The following is a 20,319-nucleotide window of genomic DNA, read 5'->3' on the forward strand; positions in this document are numbered from 1 at the left end:
AAAAACTCTGATGAGTGAATTAACTCATTGGGAAAATCTCCCAACAGCACAGGCTCGGAATCAGACGCCTGCGGCCGTTCTGCCCCAGGAGAAGCCGCCCGCGACTGGGGTAAGGCAGCTCCTACAGCCGCCCCGCACCCGGAGCGCTTCACATCATCGGGCACAGCACGCACAGAGCAGATCCTGAAGCCCAGAGATCTAGGCTGCACCAGTGCTCTAATACTGGTGCAAAAAACAAACGGGAGAAAACAACAGGACTCATTAATAAACAAAGTAAAGGAAAAGTAAGAATTTCTTACTTGAGCTTTATCTAAGCTAGCAGCTTAAATGTTTTCTTCATCTCTTACATGATTGAGAAACACAGAAAAAAGATTTCATCACACCTCAGAAGAACAGCAGGTTTTGAACGCTCAGCAAAACTGAGAGGTACCTTATTCAGTGCAGTTTTTCCACATGCTCATCAACACACCATGAGAGCACTTTCCATGAATGTACTGAGAAGTAAATGTCATATACTAATTCTCTCCCTACAGAGAGGGACAAAAAAAAATGCATGCATGTGAACGTGAGTGAGGAAGTACAGGCCTTTGGAGGTTTGTGTAGGGCTCTATTTTAGCATGCATATTTCTATACATTAGAAAAGGAAAAGTTAAAACTAAAACAAACCATCCACAAAGCTTCATTGTATTCTTAGTCTCATTCATATTTTCATTATCCATACTAATTATTTGTGCCACACATACTGAGATATTTTCTATGCTCAAGATTATCACTAATGCAGTAATTGATGCAGGTTCCGATTTTTACAATACTTCATAATCAACATGAGTCTATTTATCACTGTCCACAGTTTACTAAACAAGGTCAAAAGTCGGCAGTGTTAAGTTCCTCACTCTCCACTGTGTATGTATTTCAATACACATCTTGAGCAACATTTGCTCTGACCACAAACATTTAGCAAATTTGAAATTCTTTGCCCTGTTGTCTGAAAGACTGAATTAAAATCCATCTCCTTAGCAGGGAAAGAAGATGACTTCCACCAAGAAACTGCCATCGAGTCCAAATACTGAGCAAACTCAGCCTCCTCATCTGCTTCCCTGTGTAAATCCTGGCAATCCAGTGTTTTCCTGTATGATGGACCCCAAAACACTCATGACCAATGGTTCTTTGACAAAGCCTCAGGTTTTGCTGTTTAAAACAACTTCAAGTGAATATGGTGCTATACCACCTGTCTCACAGATGGTACCCCGTACGTATCACCCAGTGGATCAATCCTTTTCTAAACACTTACTCACTTGTGGGCCATTTCAAGACAGTTATTTAAACACTGCCATTGATAGAAGTAGGGTATATGACCACCCCAATTTACAGCATACTCTGTAGAAATGCGTCTCCATCTTTTTGTCATAGACTTAGTCTAGGCACTTAGCTTTAAGAAAACTATTCTGTTACTGACAGTTACTCTCAGAATGACTGAAATATCTGATTTATTTTGGTTTTGCTGGGTTGAATAAGATGTATCAAAAAGGATTTAGCCCATTCAATGATACACTTCACTCAATCAGACCTAAACTTATAAAACTTTCAAAACTGGTTTCATAGATGAAAGTGTTAAGTGCAAAAAACATTGACCTTAAGGTTTATTTGTTTTCATTAAAGTATTTGCTGGTTTTAAAACTTAAGAGCCAGTCTTCGCATTCCTACATCTCAGGACACTAATACCAACATAGTGCATGTGACTTTGATATGGTGTACACGCTGTCTGCTCAAGTACTGAAGTCAGAAGTTTAACATCCATTTGCTCCCAATATAATCAGATGAAACAGGCAGATATTGGTCATGCCACCAAACACATTTTCTTCACTAACCTTTAAAGAGGGCACTCTCTCTATGTCGTAGCAGCAGGAAAAGGTGCCTGTCGACATCAAAAATAGCCTTGAGTAGCTATAACAAATCACTACAACACAAAGAGCCCACATAGATGCATACAGACTGTTCTAATAGGCTCTGGAACCAACGCATAAAATCAGGAACTTAGAACCAGCATCTGCTTCTTTGCATGTTCTTTTTCCCATTTGCAGTGTCTCTCCTCCTTAGCACCCACTTCCCCTCAGTAATTACCTGAAAGAAAATAGCTGTATTTTGGCAAGTACAACATTGTTATACTGAGGCACTAAAGCTCCCGCACTGCCCGCCTTCCAACTGCTATAAATAAAGTACTTTCACCCCATACCATTGCAATGCAGTAGGTATCTGTAGGAAAGAAGGAACAGCAGCTACTCCAGACACTTCTGGCTCACCTCAGCACTCCTCTCAAGGCTCTGAGTAAAGCAACTGGAAGCAACACCTGCCACCTTTTCCCTATTCCAAGAGTATAAAATTTACACAGAATTACATATATCTGCATAATAAATATTTTCTCCTAAAGACAGAAATCAGTCATAAATGGTATTCAGGAAACAGACTGATGTGGAAAATTCACAAGCCTGCTAAAACTGCTCCTGAAAGGAGTGTAGTTGAAACGGTCCCAATTTGGATAGAATGCCTAACAAAACAGAACCCCTTCAAGTCCAGTGTTTCAGGTTGTCACAATAATAAAAATGTGCAGGACTTCAGAACACAGTGCCATTTTACAACACTTATAACTCACCAAGATGGTCCCCTTTATTGAGGATCTTTAATCACACCAGTATTCCTGAGATATTGGCTGATGTCAGAGTATAAATTAAAATGCCAGCTCAAGAAAAATATATGTCCTCATATAAATAACAATGGGTTTGATTTAGAATATGCTTTACGGCTGCACTGTAAGATTACTAATTGTAGTAGGATGGAAGAAGTCAGTCATATTCATTGATAGGACAATGTATCACAGGATTAATTTACCACTACACTACAATACAATGCTACAGGTTTATAATTTTTCCAATTATCTTGTTCGGTCAGCCCAAATAAATGTTTCAAAATAGTCTGAAAATATTCAATGTACGTTACTTAATGTTAAAAAGAATGTTCTGAATTAAATAAAAAATCTACCTCTATGCTTGCAGGTGGAGGTTTTCCAAATTGGATGCCTGAATTAGAGTATCTAAATTCACTGTCTTATTTTCAGATGTGCCAGACACTACGAACAAGAAAAGAAGGAAGCATATAACGATAACCATGTAATACATAACTATTTCAGCTTTGGTGGAGAACAGAAAAAGAAGTTGTTAACAGCTGTTGACTAATACGGAGCTATTAACGTTGATGGAAAACCCATTGTCTAGATTCAGTAGATATGTCCAGACAAATATTTCATTTAGTTATGTGTAACTTCAAATCAAGTACCAAAAGCATGTTTTAATATCTGGCCCACCAATATTTCACAAAAAGAAGAAATATTACCACTTTGTATCAAAATGATATAAAATAAATCTAATCATATTTGTTATAATAATGCATTTTCCAAAAATAGTAATTCATATATCCAATCTTTTACCAATTGCGTAGGTGTTCTGAGTGAAACAGAAAAATATCTAGTTGACAACACAGTGAAGAGAACTAACATTCCTTCTGATGCCCTCAAAGGTCATCCCTCTCGAAGCTGGATTTTTTTTAATTAAGAATCTTGTGTTGTTCCTTGAATTAGGTGTCGAATCTTCTCAGCATCTTTTTCTACAGTTTTATTTTTAGGATCAATCTTGAGAGCTGCTTCATAATCCTGCAGACCTAATACAGATACATTAATAAGAATGTCAATCAATAATGCAAGAGCATTCTCCTTAGCAACTAACTGAAAGTAACTGCTCCAAAGTATTGATCTTGAGTTTTGCTATTGAGCAAGATGGAACCACAGTGACATTATGTTTAATGTTTGTCAACAAATAAATCTATATTTTGCTTATATTATTTTACAAAATATTTTAGTGGAAGCTCTCTACCACACAAAAACATTTTCAGGTAGTGAAACATGACAACAGATATATATATATCTGCACACATGCAAGAGGGGAACGTTCAAAAGTGTTCTGCAGAAGAAAGACAAAATGATTAACAATGAAAGTGCAAGAAATCAAGAAAAAAAGACATGAACTGTGACTATGAGAACTTGGGGGAAAAAATGAAAACCATGAGTAGAGGAAGTAAAATAAAAGTTTGAAAAGGAGGCTGAGGGGAGACCTGATTACGGCCTACAAATACTTGAGAAGCGATGGTGGGGAGGTGGGGGAAGGGCTCTTTACATTAGTGATGGGTGATAGGACAAGAGGAAACGGGCATAAGCTTAGTCAGGGGAGATTCACGTTGGATGTTACAAAGTATTTCTTCTCTGAAAGGGTTGTCAGCCACTAGAATAGGCTGCCCAGGGAGGTGGTTGAGTCCCCATCCCTGGATGTGTTTAAGAAAAGGGTGGATGAACTACTTAAGGATACGGTTTAATGGGAGATTAGGGACGGTTGGACTGGATGATCTCTAAGGTCTTTTCCAACCTAGAAATCTATGAAAAATCTGGTTTAATTGTCCTTTTTTATAAGATTTCCAAGTGAAAATGAAGCTGTAAGGTAATGACAAAGAGATTCATAGGTAGAAAAAGGTAACTGATGTGAAAAGTTTAGCATTTCAACACTGATGTTTTGAATATTCTTCACCTTCTATTATCAACTTTCACTTGTAAATTTGCCTTACAAAACTAAACTGATACTCTTGGAGAACTCAGTAGGGATGCCATTAATTGAGAAATTTTCACACAAATCACATTACTTGATGAAACATTTTGCTCATTAATATGGGTTTGTGATATATTACTAAGCACTTAAAAAGCAAACATTTTAGAAATATTTCGAGTAATTTTAAGTTAATTTGTTCTATAGTTGGAAATACTGTAAATATAATCTCAAAACCAATAAAACATTGCTTCATGAACAGTAAAACTAGTGCAACCTAGTTATGTATCAGTTTGCATCCTACATTTGAATGCTTCCCAATGGAAACACCTCACCTCTGACCTCTCCTTCACTCCTCACTAATACCTTCCATGGCCACCAAGCTGCTGTGGTCAATAGCTGGCCATTATGCACAGAAAGACTGACTACCCACTAGACCAAGCAGGATACACAACTCACTAAAGCCTCTTCCTCAATGGAGAAACTAATTTTTACTGCTTAAATTAGGACTACGATCAATTTTCTTAAAACTTGTAAAGATTTTTCAAGTGAAATTGCAATTAGTCAGCAAATTAAAAAATAAAATATAAATTTAGAAATGTGGTATAAAGGTTCATAGCAAAAATATACCTAGATTGTATAGGCCTCCATTAACATCCCTCCTGAAGAAATAAAGGTGTGAGCAGTCTCACTGAACTAAACAGAATTACTTGCGTGTCACTATACATCCACATGCATGTTTTCATAAAATCAAGGTCTCACCTTCAGTATATAATTCCAGTTGACAAAACGCTGTTCCTCGTCTCACATATGCTTTTACTCGAGCACTCTCATTAGCAGGAACAGGTGGTGTCAGTAGTTCTAGTGCCTGTACAAATGAAAACACCCAAAATATTCAGAGGTAGATTTTCCATAATTTTCATTTTTTTCCTCATTTACACACCTAATTGCTATTATTATACACTAACATAATAACTATTCAAAGAGAAATAGAAAATAACTATTCTAATTTAACTATATGGTTTGTGAATCCAGTCATTAAGATTTGTATCTGTCACTCCACAGTTTGTTAAATACAGTTTCATTGCCATGGCTAAAAACTGACAAATACTGTGTTAAATGTTTATTACAGTCAAACAATGTATTCTATTTTCATACATAATGTTACATATCATGCTACACAAAAAAAAAAAGCAGCCCTATGAAAGCACATCTGTTGTAGCAGTAGTTACTAGAAAAACAAGTTTCAAGTCTCAAGTAGTTATTAGTTAAAAAAATAATAATTCTGAGACAACTTTCTCCAATTTATTCGGTTGCCATTTGAGATCACTCCTCTCTCATTGCATAAATAACAGCTGCTAAAACATCGAGATGATACAGCCCTTTTTTAAAAATATCTGGTTTGTTGGGTTTTTTTTGAAGTATCCTCCTCGCTACCACCACCTTTTTTTTTTTTTCCCCTTTCCACGAAATGAAGAGCACCACAATATAATACAAAAGGTATCTTTGTATATTTTCCTTTTTTCCTGCTCAAAGTTGTCTTTTTTTCAAGTGTATATATTGCTACAATATTTTACTTGTAAAGAAACATGTACTGAGTCAACACACGGCCATTCAGCCCAAATGTGAGGAAGCACGGTTTGGGGGTTCTCTTTGTTGTTGGTTTGGTTTGGTTTATATTTCTAAAAGTTCATATATCAATCGCTATTAAATTTTAATATTTCACCATGGCTTCACTATACCAATTTTGAATTTAATTATTTTTAATCACACTAACAAGCACTTACGGATCTGCTTGAAACAGAAGCATCACAGTAATAAACCGCAATCATGTATAAGCTGACAGTCTGAGAACCTATATATCTATACCTTAGAGGAATCTTCAATAGCTTTATGTAAATTTCTCAGTTTAAGGTGGCAAGCAGCACGATTCAGATACAGTAGGGGAAGCTTATTGTTTAGCCGCACTGCGAGGTTATAGGCATTTACAGCTGCAAGATAGTTTCCCGTTGCAAACATTTTGCTAAGTATAAAACAAAAAGTGAAACATGTATTTTAAACATGGTGATACATCACAAAATACATATCTACTTATTAACAACACCTACTGTTAACAATTCATTTTCAGAAATTCGAAGTTTAGAATCATAGAATCGTCTGGTTGGAAGAGACCTTCAAGATCATCAAGTCCAACCATTCACCCTGCACTGTCAGGGTCCCTAAACCATGTTGCTCAACACCAAATCTACACATTTTTTAAACACCTCCAGGGATGGGGACTCCACCACCTCCCAGGTTTTAGCAGTTTTTCCTTAGAAATGGCCATTTTATAGCCTTTCCTAAGAACAACATAGCTGAAGTTCAGTCAAACTTTATGCTGACAATACAGCATATGGACACACAAAAAATGTAAAAATGTCCTTAAAAGCAAGGACGAGCAGTAAGACGCAGACACATCTATGCAGACACAGGACTGATTTTGAAAGCTGTGTATCTGATTATGATTGCCTACTCAAACCTTTCTGTATAACACAGCAATACAAACAGACCAATACTTTTATCAAATTTCTAAAGTTTGTTTTACACAGATGTTTAACCTCTCAATAAAAAGCACAAATGAAAGGAAATCCACCTAGGTATAACATTGTGCTGAGTTAACTGTCATCATAGAAGAATACGCATTATGCATTCACAATGATTTTGTTCATCATGAGCTTCAGCAATTGCATCTTATGACTTCATCAGACTCAAACCCCATAAAGTATCAATAAATTCTCTATTATGTAGACATTCACCATCTGTGTCAAGGATAAATAGAAAAAATCAAAACTAAACAATAGACAAACACTATGTAACCAATATTTCATTTCAAATACATCTTCAAATGCAATCTAACTTACTTTCCTTTGTCCTTTAACCAATCTGGATTCTTCTCCTCTTCTTTTAAATCTTCCAGCTCGGACATATCAGCACTTATCGTTCTCTGAGCTTCTGCTTGTTTACGTAACCACTGTAAACATACAATGTGCAAGTATTTTTGGATTTGAATTTTCCTTCAGAAATAAAAGTATTTTGCTTTCATCTATTCACTTATTCCTATCAAATAAAATTTATTTGCCACATATTTTGGATAGAGATAAATATTTAACAATGTCAGATATTAAAAACTTTCAAGTGTCCCCAAATATTTTATTACTGTGTGAGAAGTAAGGTTACTGCATTACTAATACATTTTTGTTTCCATTTGTTTTGGAACTTCCAAAGTGATTCTTGGTGTTCATTCAAACTCTGTGAGCTTCTTTTTAAGATGATAGATCTTAAAGAACCTTAAATATAAGAGTAAAGGTATTTCAAATCTTGTATTTCAAGGAATTAAATTAATATCGCTGCCTTCCCCTCCCCCCCCCCCCAAAAAAAAAAGGAACATGCTATTTATTAATCTGCACAATTACACACTTGGTAAAAATAATTTTTACATAAAAGTGTTTCTTTAAATCTTAATTTAAATAAGACTGCCTTATTTGGAAGAAAAGATATTGCACAGGTAGCATTCCTTGGCACAGGTAACATTTTTGTCAACTTACTGAATAAACAGCAGATAATTCACTACCTTGGAAGACAGTATAAGCACCATATTAAACCAGAGAGCAATCCTTACCTCCTCCTCTTCTGCAATGCGAGATTCTCGCAGAGCTGTAGGAAAAACTCGTGATGTAAAGTTGATTTTAATTGTAGCAGCAGATCGAGGAGCTGGTAACTGTTCTTCCTTTAAGTTTTCTGAAAATATACTAGAGGAACCATGACCTATGAAAAGAATCAGAGTACTGGAAGTGAAAAAATGAAGCAAAAGAGATTTTTCTGGTTTTCCACCAAACTCCAAAGTACACCTAATCTAGAAATTCTGCACATTAGAACTAAACCTCTAATAGCTCGAGAGAGGTTTAGACTTGTTCTTTTGAAGGGAAGGGTCAAAAAATGTTTGTTCTTGCTATATCATGCCATCTATTTACTGGCTAAATCATCTGTCACAAATGAAATTCTTCTCACACCACCATCTCTGCCACTCATATGATTCTCTGACAGGGCAACTGCAAAAGCTAAAGCTAACCTTACCAAAACAAACAAAACAAACCAAAAATGAAATATTTTCTGTTGGTTTAGTTCCCTGAATTGGCTCTCTGTTGGGCCAAGACATGAGATAGAGTGAAAGGAGATTGCATATTTCTGTGAAAACCATCAGTTTGGGTAACAGGAACTCCACCCTCAGAAAGCCTGCATTACACTGTCAGAAAGGCTTTCTGTTTTACTTTTCTAAAGCTTCAAACAAAACCTGCCCTTATATTTCCAAAGACTTAAACAAGAGCTAAGTACTCACATGCTTTATCTTCATAAATTGCCTGAAAATAAAGTCGCTAAAATAACTGCAAACTAAAACAATTATTTCAGTATGATGGAGACAAAGATAAATGATGAATTAGAAACACGTAGGAATAAAGTTATACCTACACTTTAAAAAATATTAAAATACACTCCAAAAATACAACCTTTAGTAGGTTTGACTCCGGTCTTAGAATTTCTTTCATTAGGAATCCTAGTTTTGTTCATTTTTTGCTTTTTCTCCTCCTTTAACTGCTCTACTTCTTGATGTACTTTCCCTTCTTTTTGTAGCCTCTTTTGTTTCTCAGCATCTTTTTGCTGTTTTTTCCACAACTCCAACTCCTCAGTGACCTTCTGCCGCTCCTTTTCTTTCAGATCTTCAATTCTTTTTCTTTCTGCTTCTTCTAGCTGTTTGAACGATAAACTTACGAGATATGCAACATCTGATACTAGTAAGATGACTAACTAAAATTTACCATTATCTTCCCAGTTTCATATCCCAAGCATAACATCATCATTAATGTGATCATACAAGCAGAGTTATGAAAGATGCTTAAAAACGAGCATTGGGAGACTAAAGATTTCTGATTAGCTTTTAAAAATTGTATCTTTTAACTATTTTACTACCACTACTAAGGTATGATCCAGAGACATTCAGAAATAAGTTTTACTTGTAAAGAATTAGAATCCTAGCCATATTCCAATGCAGATCTCTGGAATATACACGAATGTGAAATATATGGCTTCATTTTAATACACTATTTCTCATTTCTCTTCTTCTCTTTTGAGGTTATTACATAGGCAGAATAGGTACAACATCGCTACTAAGAAAGTCACTAACTGCAGTTCATTTTGGTCCAAATTGCATATGAAATCTTAAAATTTCACTGTATACTTTTAAAAATCCTTGTTAACACAAATGAAGCAACTAGACTTTTTATACATCTAAAAATTTTGAAGAAAATGTATCTCAAAATACACATAAAACGCAGAACGACAAAGATATATACACACAAAAGGCAACGAACAGCAAGTCTGATAAAAAATATAACAATGAATACTTCTGATTCTTTTAAAAATTCGTATTTTTGATAGTGCCAAATGACTAAACACTTGCGCTGATGCAAAGGCCACAAGAGTACAGTTTTGCCATATTATTGTAGTCTCCTTTCAACTCACAAAAATCTGAGCTCCTCACCAAAGATTTTCATTAGTATTAATAATGGAAAACTGCAACTTCTAAGTATTTTTTCTGTATCATTTTCATATTTGGTAATGGATATGTTCTAAGTACAATGAAATAACAAGGTTCTCCACCACTGCAATGAGTACTTTTCATATTTTTAAGGTATGTTTAAGCAAGCAGCTGCCAGATTAGCTGGTAATTGTTTACATGTTTATGTCTTGCAGAGTTCCCTCTAAGCTTACCTTCATTGTGGCCTCCAAAGCGTATTTTTTATGTTCCTGTTTTGTAACTTTTTTTGCTTCTGTCTCCTCTTTTGCTTTCTCATGGGCTTTTATAACAGCATTCTCTCTTAGATATTGCAGTTTCTCCTTGTTAGCTTAAAAAAAACAAACACTATTTTAGTAATTTAGGCCTGAAGTTCTACTGCTATGCACCATATTCATAAAAAACAGGATTCCTTTTGCTACTTTGTCTCAGAAAATGCAACATGACTCAAATTCCACAAAGCAGTTTCTATCAAGCCCATCTCTAAAAAGGAAAAAATGAGATTTGCTTGCACACAAAACCTAAATTCTACAAGAAACAGTTTTGGTTTGTGCACACTAAAGCCAGTAATGTTCTTTGTGTTTTCATACACTTTCTGTTTTTGACAATGAACAACAAGGTTTAACCTACCAGATATCTAGCTGCAGAAGTTTCACATTGCTTATTATAGTTTGTGAAGTTTTAGCACAGTTTGGGTTTCCTACATGCAACCTACTTTTCAGAGTCGAGAACTTACCATTTGCTAGAATTAGAGAATCCCACATGGCCACTTCTTTTTTATACAGAGTGAAGAAAATCATTCCATTTTGAATCTTTGCTGTGCTATTTGTGTCATCAATAGGAGCATATAAAATGGCTTCAAATAAAAAGGGAGGGATGCTTACCTACAAAAACATAATTAATTTTTACTAATGTTTACAAATTTTAATTAAATCTCACATATCCAAAATACTTAGTACAAGCATACAGTAAACCTCAAGAAACATTTGTTACTGACAAAACTGATTTGTTTAGTATGCAGTACGGAAGTTATAGACTTTATTAGACCTGATAGAAAAGTTTGAAAAAGTTGGTTCTTCAGCACTGCAACAGAAGCCGTGGAGCTCAAATTCAGAATTATTATTCAGATGTGCATAATTGAAGTAATTTCCAAAATAAAAGGCAGCTGGCACCTACTGAGCAGCAAGAGCATTAGTACAGAGAACGAACAGCCGTTATCTCTAGTGGGATAGCTATTGAACAGCCTGCAGCATACAAAGGGAGATCAGAAATTAAATATTATAAATATTATAAACTTGACGGCGCTGCCCTGGTGTACTCAGCGTGTGCTCTGTAGTCGGGCAACAAAGTAACGCCGAGCCCCAGGCCCAGGCTGCCCGCACGTCTCAGGGCCGCGGCACCCACGACAACAGCCCCGCGAGACGCGCGATGGCGCGGCCGCCCCACCTTCAGGTACTGGTCGGTGCAGAAGATGTTGGCCGGTGTGACCCGCACGCCGCGCAACGGCAGCGAGAGGTAGACGGCGGAGCCGGTCTGCCGCCAGCTGTACTCCCGCAGCCACACCGGCATGGCGCCGCCGTTGCTACGGGCGCGCCGCCGCCGTTGCTAGGGGCACGGGCTTCCGGTGCCCTCCGAGAGCGCTTCCGGCGCCCTCCGCGCCTCCCACGGAATATACACACACACACTTTTTTAATATATAATATATAAATAATATATTTTATATATTGTATTATATATTTTATATATTATATTATATATATATCCGTAAACATTTCCGTCAGAAGACAAACTATTAGTTTGAGAATCTCTGGTAAAAGCTATGAAAAGCTGAAGACTGATGCCACAACCCACCGAAACTTCCAGCAGTCCCCTAAAACCCATCGGGTCACACTGGCACCTCCATGCCATCGCCTCACCGTATCGCCTATTTCCCTGTCTGTGCCAACCCCTCCGGAGGGGATTCGCACATTGCACTTCCACCTTCCTCAGCCTAACAGTAACGCTGTCTCTGGCAAAACAAAGCCCAGTATATCTGCTTCTGGGGAACACGGGTCAAAAGGCAAGCCGAACACATTTGGATAAACATTCGGGTACATTTAAGTTCCTCAGAAGTATACAATTACTTAGAAGTATTAGAGAAAATCCAGAACCAAAAATATCTAGTCTTCTCCTTTTTTTAAAAAATATGACCAAGAAAAATTGCATTTAACGTTGCACACACTAGCTAAGATTTCTGATGTGTATCACTGAAGATTTAATTTTTATGTTCTATTATCTATATTCCAAAACAATGTTCGAATGGTAGTGGTTACTATTAAGTAGTATATATAAAAATATATATATATAAAAGTAGATATCGCAGAGGTTTACAACTTTTTCAGAGCAAGAAATCCATCGTAACTCATACAATTTCTGGGTTATTCTTCACCTTCACCCACATCAATATCTGGACTGATGCTTGCATGATGCGTGGATGAATGCTTGCATGGACTGGAATCCAAGAACTTAATTCCTCCTTGCAAAAGCATTCAAAAATACAAGAGGAAAGAGACTTAATTGAAAGTCGAAATACTTTAGGTATTTTTGGCACATATGAGGGTTTTTTTTCCTTTTTTTTTTTTAAACCTTGCATGATACATATTTTCAGACTTATGGTAGGATCTGCACCATGGCAAAGGAGCCTTGCTGTCAGCTGCACCAGATGAGGCTTCTGTGGTTTATAGTTCTGAACCTAAACTTAAACCATGACATCTCTATCAAGAGTCTGATATCAGTCTAAGAAACTGTAACAGAAAATAAATAAGTAAATAAAAGCTGAGGAGAGATTCTCCCTGTGAGAACAGAACTACTGTTTGTTTTAAGCGTGTCTCGCATTACCTTTATTTAATATCTCTTAGTTGTCTGTATTGCAAGACAAACTTCAGGCAAGAGCAGACAAGGATGAAACAAGAAAGTTCTAAACATCCCTTCTGCATCATTCAGTTTGTTATAGACCTTTCTCCACTCTAAGAGATGTTCTTTTTTTCCTAAAAAGACTCTTAGCTTGCTTACATTTGTTTTACATAGCTTTATCTTCCTTGCTGACCTCTGAAACTTTCCCAGTTCTACTATATTGAAAATGGAGAGGCCAAAACTGCACATTGTAGTCAGAATCCTATTCGCCTGCTTCTTAGATGAAGTAAGGGAAGAGTTGGGGGTTAGAGGGGATAGCATTTTGGTTTTTTTTTAAATCAGGTTGTTCCAATAGCAGCATTGCCTAGAATGATTATAATGTAGTAGTAACTCAAAATCTCCTACCACTCCAGAATGCAGCTGTAGTCATCCAGAATGCGTCCTTCAGTTTTGGAGAGTTCATTCACGGACAAGAGAAGCCTTGGCTTTGTTGAGTGCCAGTCTTCTGCCTTGGTCATCCAGGTGTCATTTTTAATTTAATGACAGGGAACATACTGAAATGAAGCAGCTTATTATTTATTCCTGCCAGAAACAACATACTGTGTTTAGACACTTTAGAAGACAGGACATAGTTACGGTTACCTATATCTGGTGTTGTCAAGTTACACAAAATAGCTCCAATACATTAACAAAGAAGTCTGCTTACTTAAAAGCTGTATCTCCAATGCAAAGCTATGTATTTCACTCATAGAAGAGACAGTAAATGTCACTAACATTTCTAAGTCAAAGTGGCAGATTTAGCTGCTAAAAGACACAAAAGGGACTGAGCAAGGTCTTGGATCAACCTTTAAAGTCTTGTATGGATGTGCATCTGCAGAAACACCACCTATGTCATACACTTTCGATGTTGCTAGCTTACTAGGACAAATGACCGAGCTCTCGCTATGACACTTTCACAAAACAAACCGAGAGAGAGGTCCATTCAGGATCTTTCTTCTGTTGGCACTAACTTATCAGTCAAAAGTGCAAGAAACTTTGTAGTGAAAGGAGATAAAATTTTCCCTGGAATACTATTCTTAAATTCCCATCTCCTGTGCTATGAAGGATGGAGATTTATATTCCAGTCAAATCTTAATAATATGACTAATACTCTGGACCTTCCACTTGCTAATACATATATACATCTCTTCCAGGGGTTATTTCACTTCTAATGGCTTCAGCAACTTTAATATATGGGGGGAAAAAATATGTTACATAGTTTACATTTTCTTATCTTTAATTTAATAAACTTTTTTTCTCCCATCCTTTCTAAGTTCTCTGTCATTTCACTCATCCCTCCATATTTTTTAAGAAGAGCAGGAACATTTTATGAGATGCTATTTATTCCAACGAACTGTTTTGAACGTGTGGCTTGCAGCCACCCATATCAATTGCTTTTAAAAATTATTGGTAAGGGACCGATTTGATATATGCTAGCTCTGGCATTTCAACAAACAGGAATAGCTTAGTAATAATTTTATAAATTAGAGTAAATAATTCTTTGCATAATCTCTTCCCAAGTGCAGAAAGCTCAAAAAAAAAAAAAATCTATTCAGCCAATTGGTGCTTGAGCCTTCCCTCCCATCCTGTAAGAAAGAAACAGGGCTTACGGTGCAAGACCTCTTCTAATCTGCTTTGAACTTACTTCTGATTAATGTCTTTACAGAACAGCAGACCTCTCCAAGAGAGGCAGGAGCTGTCTCTTCTGATTAATATGACCTCATACTGTTTCTTGCAGGATCATGCCTAATCCAAATGCATTTTCACGGACAAAACATTAGAAGAGTTAATCTAGGCATTACATCATCTTCATAAAATCAACAGGCAACTTCCCTGCAAAAATTATCTTTATTTTAAAAGAAACTGAAACCAGACAACAGAAAGCAACAAAGTTACATACAGTGCTGGACAAAATCTACCATGTACATTTTTCAAGAACGCTTGAATCAGATGCTGATACATGTTCTTCTAAAAGGTAAAATGTCACATCATTATTAACAAAAACCCAAAATGTCAACAATCTTAATCATCTTATATTTTGCATTGTTTGGATGGCAGTAGATTGGTAACTTGCCTTTTTCAACTCATCTTTCATGCTGAAAGGAGAATGTGGACAAAAAATTCCAAGCTGCTGGGCCCTGAAGAAGGCAGTGTCTGCTCTAAAGGCCATATACAAAAGCTTGGAGGAGAGACTGTCTTAAGTAAAAATCCCTCAACAACTCCATATTATTTCACATTTCAGAAAAAAAAATATCAAGCAAGGCAAAAAAAAAAAAAAGAAGTAGTATATTAAAAGCTTGCCTTCCTTAAGTAATACGGAATTTCGGATTTAGACCATCCTTTGGAAGACGAGATGAGTGTCTAGGAATAGACACAACATCTCTAGTAACTCCAATCCCAAACTGTCTCCAGTACAACAATTCCTGAATTACAGTGCACAAACCTCGGAGTAAAAAGGTGGGGTTGGATCAAAAACTCATTTTGAGACAAGTAGTATGTTTGAACAGGAAAAGCAAAATTAATCATGTATGGCAAACGATACAAAAATAGGTACACACTATGATGTTGGGATAAGCCATTTCTGAACAGGAAACTAAGGGCAACATTGAATGCTTTAAGCAGCGCTTCTAAGGGATTCAACACCATTCAGAATTAATTACCTCAGAACTGATGACACACTACACTAAAGAGACCCTTTATTTCCATATAAAGCTTAAGCCAACAAGAAATCAGAGGAGTTCCATACAAGGAAGTGAACATGACTCAAGATGTAGTGCAGGATAGTTATATTGCCTTAAGAGTTCTGCTAAGTACACTTAACTTTCCAATTTTAACGAAGAGTCTCTTCTAACATAGAAAGCTTCAGACAAAACTCAGTAATTGCAGAATAACTTTAAAATACATCCGGTTCTACATCCTCCTGCATGTATCCAATCACATCCAATAGATTAAAAAAATTACATGATTTGTAAACCAAGTAAAGAGTTTTGGAATAGGATTTTCACACCCATGAGCTTATCATCAAATGTTCACCCATTTGTCAGTGGATAATACTAAGAAATTCATACTAACAAGATGACAATGCACATGAAGTGCTGTGTGTTCTGAAATGGAGTCAGTTTTAATTACCATGAATTGCTACCACCTATCATACCTCATTCTATGCAAGATACCACACCAGCTACCAATCCATAAACAATATTGTTTCACATACTTCATAGAACAGCTTAAAACACATCATGATATGAAATAATTTGTATTACATAGTAATTTAATCCCTGGCCACAGGGTTAATGTTGGACAAAGTCTGGAAACTTTTTTCCAATTTGAATTACATACATTAACTTTGCCACACACCACAGCACTAATGCATGTATTACTTCAGACATGCTCTAATTTAAAATAGAAACAAAAAAGTTGTTGCAAAAATACATGTCACCAATGTGGAACACATTCAAGATTGTATAAAAAGTACTGAACTGATATCCCAAAACAGGTATATTTAAGCAGTACATAAGGAAAGATTAGTTTTAATATGAAACAGTCATTTAAGTCACATACAACATGATAAGAAGCACGACTTCCTTTCTTAAAAATATTACACCAATACTTTTACTGCCAGGCAATGTTTATTTATAAAATGAAAGGGATATATTTAATGCAGATGCTTTATCATATTAAGTTGGAACAAAGATAAATGTTAAAAAGGTGCTACATTTGAACACCATTGATTTTGTAAAAATCTCAAACCGTAAAAAGCATTTCGCTTGCAAATATCATAGGCCCTGAACTGCAAACACTTCCAAACATTTGGGACTGTGTGCCTGCAGTTCCACTGACTTCGTCAATTCTCACGCGCTTGAACTTAAGCCTGAAAGACGTGACTACAAAACCAGTTCTTAGATGAAAGACTTCAGAGGTCACAAAGTATATTTGTCTTTGAGCAGCCTCCAAAGTTGTATTTTTTTGTTTTAAACAGAGCAAGCTTTATTACTGTCCTCCAGTCTCTTGCACATGAAGATATCAAATAATAACTAGGCCTCTAAACACCCTCGGGAAGTAAGTCTTGGTTCCATCTCCTGAAAGAGGAGATTGAGGCACAAACAGTTAACCTGCTTGTCTCAAGCTGTAGAAGAGTTCAGTAAAACAGCACCTAACACGATTTTTGATACCTACCCTCTAGCCTGTATGCAGCACTGCCACTTACCCCGACATCAATAAAACAAGTATTTTCAAGAGCAAATTACTTATTTTCTCATTTAAAACTGGTCTCTGGCAAAAAAGCTAAGTATTAAGGACAGTTTGATATAGTTGATACCTATTTATTTCAGCCTAGGGAGAAGGAAAAAAAAAAAAGAACATTTTGGGCAATAAAGGTTTCATTTCTGATGACAAGGAGCTATTTAAAAAGGACACAGACATTTCCCACAAAAATGTTAAGGTTTGTAAGATTTACAAAATCTTTGCAATATTTTTGGTGTGCAGCACCAGTACAGTCTAAATCACTAGTAACGAAAGAAGCACATGATAGTTCAGTACAAATTCTTTCATGTAGAGTATTACAAAAAAAGTCACCTATTCTAATCAACCCTCCCTCCCACCCACCCTTCTATAACTATTTTCTAATTCTAACCAGCTGACGTTTTCCTAGTACCTTACTAACAAAACATGATTTTTTTTTTTCCTGTGCATACTTGAACTACTACTAGTCAATACATGCAGAGAAAAACAAAGTATAACCCTCTCTAGATAAAGAGTCCAGGTATGCCAAGAGTGTACCAGTAGGGCAAGTGTATTGGCTGGGTGACTTTTGGAGATCCTCATCAGCCATATCTCTACGAACAGTGTGATAACAACTTTGGTTTTGTTGTTCATTTGTTTTCGTTTGATATAATTGCCATTTGCCAATGTCTTAAATGTGTAGGTTAATAAACACAGAAAATTTACTGGGTTACAAACCCAATACAGTACTAGTTTAGAAAAACTGAAATAAACTGTTCAGAGTGTTTCACAAATACACAATTTAAGGCCTTATAAAACAATACTCCAGTTGATCTTAAGTTTGTAACACCACTATATTTAAATTCTAATGTCTTGCTAGGTAATATAGAAAACACCTGCCTAACTTCATGTAGGGTTGAGGAAGAGCCTAAGAAATACATGAGCAATATTTTAAATACAATGTCTATTCCAAAATGTTAAAACATTAATTGGACTTCTGAGAACAAACACTCCAAACATCATCTCCCAACAAGAATGCAGTGTGGGAGTGGGAGAAGTATTGCGAACAGCACGCTTGGATAACAATATCATCATTGGAGCTTTTGTTGAATTTTCACTAAGCAAAATTTTTCCTTTAATTTATATTGCTGTAAATCTGAACCAGCTCCACTACCTTCACAGTGAAAATTGTTGCAGAGATTAAACTGATTCCCAGAAGAACAAATCAATCTAAACAAGGTTTGGTTTAGTTTCTACTTCAGATGTCAAAAGCAAGTTCTAACAGTCAGTCAGTCATTAGGAAAACTACTGAAGAATAAATCTCTCTAACAGAGGTTGTTGCTTGGTTGTTTTTTGGGGTTTTTTGTTGTTTTTTTTTTAAGTATCACACCTCTAAAAAAAAAAAACAAGATTAAGTTTAGTGTCTATATTAAATAAAGCAAACAGTGATGACAACAGAAGCCCTGCATATGCCTTACATTTTCTTTACATGTCCATGCAGGAAATCCTCAAGATATGAATTGTGTCATTTACACTTGAGACATCATTTCCTTTTTCCTGATGAGAGGGAAGACAAAAAAGGAGAGTAATACTGCACTTCTCCAGTAAAAGAGTATATAAAACTTTTCACTTCAAAAATAAACCAAGGACAGTTACGTAGATCTGCACAGTATTTTCCAGGAAAGTACCACAGTAAAGCCCATTTAAAATCAAACCTAACGGTGAACTAGCAACAGGCCCCACTTTTCACTCATTAGCATAGCTTACCATAAAAAATACCTCTTTATATAGATGACTGTGTTCTACATAGGCTCCTACATCACTCGTCACCACAGACCTGAACAATTTATCGCATTAAGGAACATGACTAGTACCTGTAATGCCTGACATATGCTTCAACTGCTGATTGCTTATAAGTTTCCAGCACAGTGGTGAGTATTACAAGCATAATCTGTAATTGCAGTGCCACCTTTTATTAAATTAAAGCAACACTTCTCTCAACAGAAACACTTGTTTTCAGTTGCATAGGCAACTTTATCATACTGCTAAGGCTGAAGTCTTCAAGGCTAGATGTCTCCCCACATTAAAAAAATAGGAGGGTTATTTTTGAGGTCAAGAATAAGATCAAATTACTCATATTAAAATAGAATTCTTAGCATCACGCATGAAGCTCTAGTGCTATTCATACTTGTCAGTAGGATATCAAGTTTAGCAAAGAAGCTAAACTTCTAATTACTTGCTCCTGATGTGAGCTAAACTCCTCTGAAGTGAAAGCTGTATTTTTCTTCACCCTAGATTTCCCACCCCCTCACTGCAAGATCCACTGAGGCAGTGGTGGGAATTCAGTTTTAAGACTTTGCTGGCCAAATTATCTTGCAAGTCAGAGCCTGTGCTGAGCACATTCTGTTGCCTTGCAACCTCCTTCATGCCAAGTGGACTGTGTAAACTCAGGACAACTGAGCAGGCTCTAGTTGAAAGCCCTAGAAGATGGGCAGGACTTTCCCTGCACTAGTTCATTCACAATTCTCAGGCAGCACTGAGGTGGGAAACTAGAACCATCAATGAGAAAGGATGAGAAAGAGGTGCATGATTGCACAACCGTGACAGACGCGGAGACTGTATACTAATGCATGTGTTTAAGATAAAAGAATTAAGGTTACATATGCAACCCCAGTTTTGGTATTCTCTAGATTTAAAGCACTGGACTTCATAAACTTGACATGTTCTTTTTCCAATGTAATCATATTTTGTAACTATTTCCAAATACTGCCAAGACCTAGCAAGAGTCTTCAGCAAGTATTTGCTGAGAAGTCAAAAGAGACCATTGCCTTTTCAAGGAAATACAAATGAGTAAGAGTTAGCAGATTTCATTGTGTTACTAAGCATGAAGTCATTCATTTTTGAATAGCGTGCTAA

At 36.3% G+C, this 20,319-nt stretch overlaps 2 protein-coding genes across 2 annotated transcripts; one reads left to right on the forward strand and one right to left on the reverse strand.

The window, feature by feature from the left end:
* The first annotated feature begins 1,029 nt into the window (after window positions 1–1,029).
* On the forward strand, window positions 1,030–1,383 carry PIERCE2 (piercer of microtubule wall 2). The gene has a single exon (XM_009982656.2). The coding sequence runs from the start codon at window positions 1,030–1,032 to the stop codon at window positions 1,381–1,383; it is 354 nt and encodes a 117-aa protein (XP_009980958.1).
* A 2,166-nt stretch (window positions 1,384–3,549) lies between these two features.
* On the reverse strand, window positions 3,550–11,820 carry DNAAF4 (dynein axonemal assembly factor 4). The gene is made up of 9 exons (XM_086620473.1): window positions 11,698–11,820; window positions 10,988–11,135; window positions 10,449–10,582; window positions 9,188–9,428; window positions 8,302–8,447; window positions 7,544–7,653; window positions 6,513–6,666; window positions 5,406–5,511; window positions 3,550–3,711 (listed from the first exon to the last, which is right to left on the reverse strand). Exons 1-9 carry the CDS (start codon window positions 11,818–11,820, stop codon window positions 3,602–3,604), a joined length of 1,272 nt encoding a protein of 423 aa, XP_086476599.1. The 3' UTR covers window positions 3,550–3,601.
* Between the last annotated feature and the right edge of the window lie 8,499 nt (window positions 11,821–20,319).

The sequence above is a fragment of the Tauraco erythrolophus genome, chromosome 14 (assembly GCF_009769465.1).
Source record: "Tauraco erythrolophus isolate bTauEry1 chromosome 14, bTauEry1.pri, whole genome shotgun sequence".
Taxonomy (NCBI): domain Eukaryota; kingdom Metazoa; phylum Chordata; class Aves; order Musophagiformes; family Musophagidae; genus Tauraco; species Tauraco erythrolophus.